Raw genomic sequence first — 8,566 nt, forward strand, 5'->3', positions numbered from 1 at the left:
CTCTACTAAGTCCCTGTTCTGTAAACCTGCAAGTTGTGCTGCCCCTTCCATATTACATTCAGCCACAACTCAGCAGGAGTCCAAATTTTATAACTGCAGGTAACAGAGATCCTGTTCTACAAACCTCACCTGTCACCTGCCCCAGAGATCAAAGCCGATCTGATCATGCAGATGCAATTCATACAATTCCCAGTTTTCCATCAATTTCCACCATCACCCCCACATATTCTACAATCTGAAAAAAGCCTGTCTATTTCCCAACGAACAACCGTGTCTCATGGTCGAAATAATTTTATTTAACCAGAATATACAGCTGAATTCCTCTATCTACATTTATTTACAGGGGATACAATAAACATTAAAAAAAAAAAAACAAAGTCTCTCTGGGAAAAAAAATGAGGTCATAGATTGAAGGCACCATTGAGAATAGTGTCCAAATTGAGTCAAAGTCCATCGGTAAAAATAAAATAAAAAATACAAAAACAAAGAACCAATAAGTTTTCTTGAAATGCAATAAATTACATGCACAAGCTTTACACAATATACTTTGCTTTAAAAAAAAAATCCATCTGATACATTCGTCTGTATTTTCCCCATAGCAATGAATCAGGAGGAGGATTGTCCAAAACCAAAAATAATAATAAAAAAAGGATTGTAAGAGTTTTTGAGCTCCTCAGTACAGAGTCCCCGACGCCAGCGCTAATGGATGCTGTAGTGAGCTGTGGTTCTGTAAGTGGGAACTTAGAGAGTTAGCTGCTGGGTACCACACACTGGGGTTCTCCAGGTAAGTGGATGCAGGGGAGTTATTGGAGGTCTGGGGGTGACCATGCACATGGGGGTGATGGCTGAGAGATCTGGAAGTGCCCTGGGTTTCCCATACCACAGGGGATTGTGGAGAATTGCAGGCCATGGGGTCACTGGAGCTGGGGCTGTGCTCTGGGGGCATCTCTCCATTCTTCATGATCTTCTTGATCTTAGATCTTTTATTCTGGAACCAGATCTTCACCTATAACGGAAGAGGAATAGGAATGAGAGACATTTATCATCAGTATCAAAGCTATCGTCCTTCAAAATATTCCTTCCTTTATCTATTTATCTATTTAATATCTATATATAAATATCTATTCATGTATTATTTATCTATGAATTTAAATCATCTATCATTTATATCTCTGTCTATCTAAGTAATATCTATCGGTTTGTCTATCATTTTTTTCTTTGAAATATCCATTAAAAAATCTATGGGTTTCTATCTATTTGTCTTTCTATGTAATATTCATTTATAGATCTATTTATCTATTTAATATAAATGATATGTATAATTATCTATATATATTATCTATCTATGAATCTCTTTATCAACTATCATTTATTTTTCTGTGTATTATCTATCATCTATCTGTCTATCTATCCTATCTATCCCATCTATCTATCTATGAATATCTTTATCATCTGTCATTTATTTTTCTGTGTATTTATCTATCTATTAATATATCGCTATCTATATATGAGTCTCTATCATCTATCAGTTTAATTTTCGATGTATTATCTATCTCTATTATATATCTATCTCTCTATTATCTATCTATCTATCTATCTATCTATCTATCTATCTATCTATCTATCTATCTATCTATCTATCTATCTATCATCTATGGGTCTAACTTGCTATCTATGAAATATCCATTCAAGGATTTATGGGTCTCTACCTATTGTTTCTTTCTATGTAATATTCATTTACGGATCTATTTATTTGTAAATGAAAAAAATAAAAAATCATTCACCCATATACCTATCTTAGCAATGGTATAGCTAGACAAAGCTTCCATCTATGGATCTATCCAGACCAAGTTGCTGCATCTGACAAACACCACTTCATTTGTATCTAGCAGAGCCCACCACTCAGAAGCCCTCCTTTTTTTGCAAAAAAATAAAAAATACATGGAATTCATCTGCTCTTTGAGGTAATTTGGAGACATCCTTAAAGAAGATGCAGATTCTTAAATAATGATATTATCCTGTACTGGACAAACTTCTGTCTTGAATTATCTGTAACAAACCCGCAGCTTTGATTTCAGCCATTTACATCTGATTGGGGAGAAGGCAGTAATATTTTACACATGTTGAGCAGATTAGAGGTGGCTGCAGCAGATGACACAGGAGAAAGGGTCAGTGATGCTGCACAGGACTGTGTACAGGAGGGATCTGGACTCCACTCATCATCATCAGTCTCCACAGTGAGTTTATTGCACACACATGCACACCCTGATACCTGCAACCTTACATCAACTGCCAGCATTCACCAAAAAAAGCCAAGTGACAAAATCAGCTGTACTACACCGGTGTATGGCTATACATAGGCTGTTCATCCATTATACTAAATGCACAAGGCCTTTACTTCTGCTAATAAAAAGGGAGCAACTGTTGGAAATGTATATCGTTTTTTTATTCCTATCTGATATCTATTTACACATCTATCGTTACGATTTGATTGTTTAAGGAAACAGCTAAATGAGAAAATCATCTCAGACGGTTATATATATATTCGTAATGTATCTGTTATATTAGGAGGGGTAAATACATTCCTATCTATCTATCTATCTATCTATCTATCTATCTATCTATCTATCTATCTATCTATCTATCTATCTATCTATCTAGCTATCTATCTATCTAGCTATCTATCTATATATTATGTAACTAAAAAAAAAAATCAATGCAACACCAACAAAAAAAAAAAGGGGGGGGGGGGGGCAGGGGTGCAGAGCCTCCCAGGCATGAACCAATCCTCCAATATACTTACAAAAATTAAGGCAGGGCTCCCAAAACAGAAAATTAGATACATGTAATAGCCCATAGTGACGGGCAACCTTTCGGTTCATTTGAGGACCTTTCTCAAACATCTTGTTGAGAAAAGTCCTCAGTTGGACCGAAACGTTGCGGCCACTATGGGCTATTACATTTGTATAATTTTCTATTTTGGGAGTCCTCTCTTCATTTTTGCACATATCTATTATCTATTTATCTATCCATCTCTCTATCTCTATCTATTATCTATCTATCTATTATCTATCTATCTATTTATGTATCTATCTATTATCTATCTATCATCTATCTATTATCTATCTATCATCTATCTATTATCCATCTATCATCTATTTATCTATATAGAAAAATAAGTAATACTCCAATCAGATATGAAAAAATAAACGACTTTTTATTAGCTCATGTGTCAACGTTTCGGTCCCATAACAGAACCTTTCTCAAGCCTTTGGCATATCTGATTGGAGTGCTGCTTATTTTTCTATATACATGGTATTGGACCATCTATCTATCTATCTATCTATCTATCTATCTATCTATCTATCTATCTATCTATCTATCTGTCTTGAGTGCTACACTCAGCTCTGCTCCATCTGCCCTCAGCTAGGCTCTTACCTGTGTCTGTGTGAGGCCCAGGGAGGCGGCCAGTTCGGCCCTCTCGGGCAGTGCCAGGTACTGGGTCTTCTGGAACCTTCTCTGTAGAGCCGCCAGCTGAAAGCTGGAATAGATAGTTCGGGGTTTTCTAATCTTCTTTGGTTTCCCATTCACCATCCTCACCTCCGGCTCTGCCACTTCTTTCTCTGGAGAAGCAAAGGGTTAAATGTGTGTAAGTGACTGTAATACAGTGATTAAGCTCCAGTGTGACAGCACTGGATATGGGGAGCAACCAGGTAACATAACACAAAAGACCAATGTAGATGTAAAACTGGTATAAAAGTAAACCTGCAAGTCGTGTCCTCTCCACCCCTCACAGCACTGGGCAGCATTGTACATCACTCATAGAGTCTGGTGGAACATCTCACTTCATGGTATCATTGCATTAATTTATTCTATTTTACAGAAGTGTCTGCCACATTATATAGTATGTTGTGAGCTGTTTTATACTACAGCACGGTTTATATAGACTATACAATATAGTATAGTTAATTTCAATATATATTATAGCAGCAAGCTGGTAATATTACAGGATAGCATTGTAGCATTGTAGATTGTTATAGTTTTCTATGGTTTGCTGTTGACATTTTTGTACAATATAGTAACATACCTAATACATACAGATTATGAGCATTAATAGAAAATGGTATAGTATAGTCTGTGCTAATATACTAGATTACATAACTAATATATTCTATTACTAGCATAATGTATACTAATATAACATATTATAGCACAGACTGGTCCATTACATATTGCAAGCAGAACAGCACATTTTTATAATATATTATGTAGCCATACTACTTTTATGTATTATACTCTACACTATGGTTTGTTATAATTATTACATTATTGTATGTTATTGCAAAGTAGATATAATATTCTGACTCTGTTTGTACAGTATGCTGAAATACATATATATAGAGCATTATAAAGTTATACACACTATGCAATTATATTATAATACAAACTGCATTGCATTGTTATAATTTTATAATTTTGGTATGATACTATATATATATATATATATATATATATATATATATATATATATATATATATATATAGTATCATACTACTGTAAATTATAGCAATGCCATACAGTTTGCACTATGGTATAGTTGCATAGCGTGGATAACTATATAATACAATGTAAGCTTCTATAGTAAATTATAGTACAGTGATAAAAAATATATAATTGTATGTTATATTTTAAAAGGATTATTATGCATTATAGTATAATAGTATACATGAGAGTTTACTATAATGTGCATTCACTTACAGAATATTTACCAGACTTTGTATCACAATTTTTTGCACACTAGTGTATTATCGTACAGTGTACAGATTATTACTTTTTTAGCAGCATATTGCAGTACATATTAATATATATTAATTTATAGCTTTTTTAAGCGCTGTATTTTACAGTACAGATTATATTGTTTTATATATACTTCGTTTTTTAACAAGATTATATATATATATATATATATATGTGTGTGTGTGTTTTCAAAGTTGCATATTACAGTACAGATTATATTTTTTTATGTTTATTTTTTTATTTTTAATTAAGGTAGCATATTACAATACAGAATAGTATTATATTGTTTTATGTTTTGTTTTTGTTTTTTTTAATCAGAGTGGCAAATTACAGTACAGATTAATATATATATTTTATATATATATATTTTTATATATATCTATAATATATATATTTTATATATATATATCTGTACATTACAAGTACAGATTAATATATGTTAATGTATATATTTTTTTAGAGTAGTATATTACAATACATTATATTGTTTATGATTTTTTTTAATCAGTGTTATATTACAGTACTAATTAATGTATATATATATTTTTTCAGAGTAGCATATTACAGTACAGATTATATTGTTTTATGCTGTTTTATCTGAATGTTATATTACAGTACAGATTAATATATACCAATTGATAGTTTTTTTTAATTTGTAGATTATAGTACAGATCATATTGTTTTATGGATTTTTTTTTATCAGCGTGTTATAGTACTAATTAATACATATATTTTTTCAGAATAGTCCATAACAGTACAGATGACAAGTATCTTTATGACATTTTATTTGTTATCAGAGCAGTTTATTGCAGCATTGTTGTTTTTCTCCTTATCATTAGGATGTGGGATTATTATATGAGATCTATATCACTGTTGTAAATGACTGTTTAATTGTCAGCAGAGGTTCTGCTCTTGCTTTATAACATTAGTGTATATATTAATGTGATATATCTGTTACATGATATAATGAGGCTTTATGGTACATTTGTACAGAGCAGCCTATTATATTTTATTGCAGTGTTGTTATATCACAAGGCACATATTATTGTCATGCCCTCTATTATATCAGTGCATGTACAGTTGTGAATGCTTTTGTTTTGCATGGAAGCTTTACCGCGCCGCTCCGGGCGCAGTGTGCACAGCGCTCTACTGTGGAGCTCTGCCCAGAAGGGATGAATGGAGGCTGCGGTCAGCGAGTCTGGGCAGCCGGAGCAGCAGGCACCAGACTCTGTTTAATGTGTATAGAGAGGGATCCAAGGGAAACCCCAGCCCGGGCCAGACACACATCAAAGCCCCCAGACTGGCTGCCCTGTAATCTGCACACTCAGCGGTCACCCTGCTCCAGCCAGACAGAGACAGCGGCTCACACCAGGGGGGCTACTGCAGTAAACTCTGCCACTGCCCCCCCAAACTAAAGCCACAGTATACAGAACACCCCTGCTCTATAATTCACAAACCCCCCCCCCCCCTTCCCCAGCATCAGCTTCACAAAACACACATGGACTAATATACATACAATGTAACCCAGAAAATGCTGCCAAAACCACAAGACCCCCCCCACTCCTAAATATTATAATATATTACCCCACCCCGAAATCTCTTATAATACACTCCCAATGACCCCAAATATTATAATATCAGCCCATAATGGCAGTCAGCAGATATTAAACTACCGACCCCTGAAACATTTATAATAGAAAACCACAGGAAAAAGCACCAGAAATAACCCAAAATGGGATCAGATCCTAGACCTGAACCCGCACAGAAAAATGCCCTGCAGATACGGAGCGTAAATGACAGGTCTAATCTGTATATAAACAGCAGCAGCAGAAAAACGGGTAATTATGTCTGTGTGACAATAGGATGGATAAAGGGATAGATAGGAGGTAATAATGGAGAGATAAGAAACAGATCTAGAAGTAGATATCGCATGGATCATTAGATGAGATGGAAAGAAAGAAACATAGATAGAAACAGTAAATAGATAACAGATAGATATTAGATAGATAGATAGATAATAGATAGAAATATACAGTAGATAGAAACATTAGATAGATAATAAATAGATAGACAATAGATAGATAAATCATAGATAGAACTACAAATGCATATTAGATAGTCATTTTATTATTTCCTAATACTGATTTTCTTTCCCTATAATATCTGACTATTATAATGTTTCACATCTGTGGGTACAGTATTTGGGGGGTCTTTACCATCTCTAAGTAATATATTGGTGGCACAGTTGCTCATACTGTTCCCATTTCCTGGATCTCTGCTGGGTATATTATCTACTCTGGATCACTGGTATAAACTTGGGGTACATTTTGTCTTACAGCCCCCAAAGCCCTGGTGGATCCCTGCTGGGTATAATACCAGGGAAGGAGCTGTGAATATTTCTACCCTATATACTCTGGATCGTTGCAATGTTGCTGCCCTGGATCCCTGCTGGGGTGGTAGTAGGGTAGCTCTGCTCTGGATCTTTGGTACAGTCTTGGGGGTACAGTTTTAGCTGCTGCCCCTTGTGTCCTGTGTTCCTGCAGTGGATATGACCTTATTACTTTCTTCTCTGCTCTGGATCATTGCTAGGAATAGGAGGGCGCACTTGCTGCTGCCCCCTGCGCCCAGGATCCCTGCTGGGAACAATCTGTGAGTTTCCTACTTGCTTTTGTTTTCTTTCTGCTCTTTGGAAATAGTTTTTGCGGTTTGCTCTGGTGCTGACTGGCGGCGCCTCGGTTACGGAGATAAAACCTTGAAGGAAGAGACAGAGACACATTATGGCTGGAGAGAACCGCAGCCACGAATAGCCAGCAGTGCAGACACCCAGCCCAGGAGGGGGCACGGCCAGCGCCTCACTGCAGTGCCAAGTGCGCCCTGGGCGCAAACACTCCAGAAATGAGCCCCTTCTTACCTGGCTGGCTGCTTGGGGGCTGCACCCTGTTGTAAGCCCCGCTGTACTGGTGGTGAGGGTGGTAGGGGCTCCCATAGCTGTACTCTGAATAAGCTTTGGCAGCGTAGCTCCCAGCAGATCCACTCATTCCATGATACTGGTACTGGTAAGCATTGAGAGCCTTCCCATAACTGGCAGAGGTGGGTGAGCAGTAGCCATGGTGAGAGTGTGCAGCAGCCCCTCCAGGACTGTAGTAGCCAGAATCTGTGGCTGAGGACTCAGGTAAGGTGGGAGAATCCTGGGATGGATGATGCATGATGTTGGGAGACTGGAAAGAAGAGTGGAAGTCGCTGGTTCTGATGGCTGGGACCCTTCTCTCATAAACTCCTGTCATGCTCTGGTGCCAGGCAGCTGCTGAGGAATGATGGTGGTGATGATGATGGTGATGATGGGAGTCTCTGTGTCTCTCTCCACAGTAAGGATCAGGCCTCCATACCCTAAGCTGGAGCTGTCTCTATAATAGTGAGTGAGAGTCAGAGGAGGCTTCCTTAGTGATCCCTCAGCAGCAGCAGCAGGAGGAGAAGGAGGAGGAGGGGGAGACAGGAGGAGACTCTGTGACTGGCTGAGTGTGCAGACTCTGCTGGCTGGGGCTCACTATAGGCTTGGTTTAATCCATAATTGCGCTCTTACGCACAGCAGGGTGGATCTGGTGCCATTGGCCAGAGGATCACAAGCGACAGCAACACCCTATAACCCGTCCAACTAGTTCAGAGCTACAAAGCTGCACAACAACTACAACAACAAGAAAGGGAATTGTACCAAGAAGAAATACACATAAACTAGTGACAGCCTTGAACCCACAATGTAAATGAAATGAC

General features: G+C 37.2%; 1 protein-coding gene across 1 annotated transcript; it reads right to left on the reverse strand.

Annotated features, from left to right (window-relative positions):
- Positions 1–275: 275 nt before the first annotated feature.
- Positions 276–8,343, reverse strand: DLX5 (distal-less homeobox 5). The gene is made up of 3 exons (XM_073677319.1): positions 7,710–8,343; positions 3,439–3,623; positions 276–1,006 (listed from the first exon to the last, which is right to left on the reverse strand). Exons 1-3 carry the CDS (start codon positions 8,080–8,082, stop codon positions 674–676), a joined length of 891 nt encoding a protein of 296 aa, XP_073533420.1. The 5' UTR covers positions 8,083–8,343; the 3' UTR covers positions 276–673.
- Between the last annotated feature and the right edge of the window lie 223 nt (positions 8,344–8,566).

This window comes from Phyllobates terribilis, unplaced genomic scaffold (genome assembly GCF_046119375.1).
Source record: "Phyllobates terribilis strain yellow unplaced genomic scaffold, ASM4611937v1 Scaffold_4__5_contigs__length_816908805, whole genome shotgun sequence".
NCBI lineage: Eukaryota > Metazoa > Chordata > Amphibia > Anura > Dendrobatidae > Phyllobates > Phyllobates terribilis.

Excerpts from the sequence above, each read along its gene's own strand:
- DLX5 (XM_073677319.1), bottom strand. The coding sequence starts at position 8,082 with ATGACAGGAGTTTATGAGAGAAGGGTCCCAGCCATCAGAACCAGCGAC. Across the intron at positions 3,624-7,709 it reads GCCCCCAAGCAGCCAGCCAG|AGAAAGAAGTGGCAGAGCCG; the intron begins GTAAGAAGGGGC and ends TTGCTTCTCCAG. Across the intron at positions 1,007-3,438 it reads TGGGCCTCACACAGACACAG|GTGAAGATCTGGTTCCAGAA; the intron begins GTAAGAGCCTAG and ends CTTCCGTTATAG.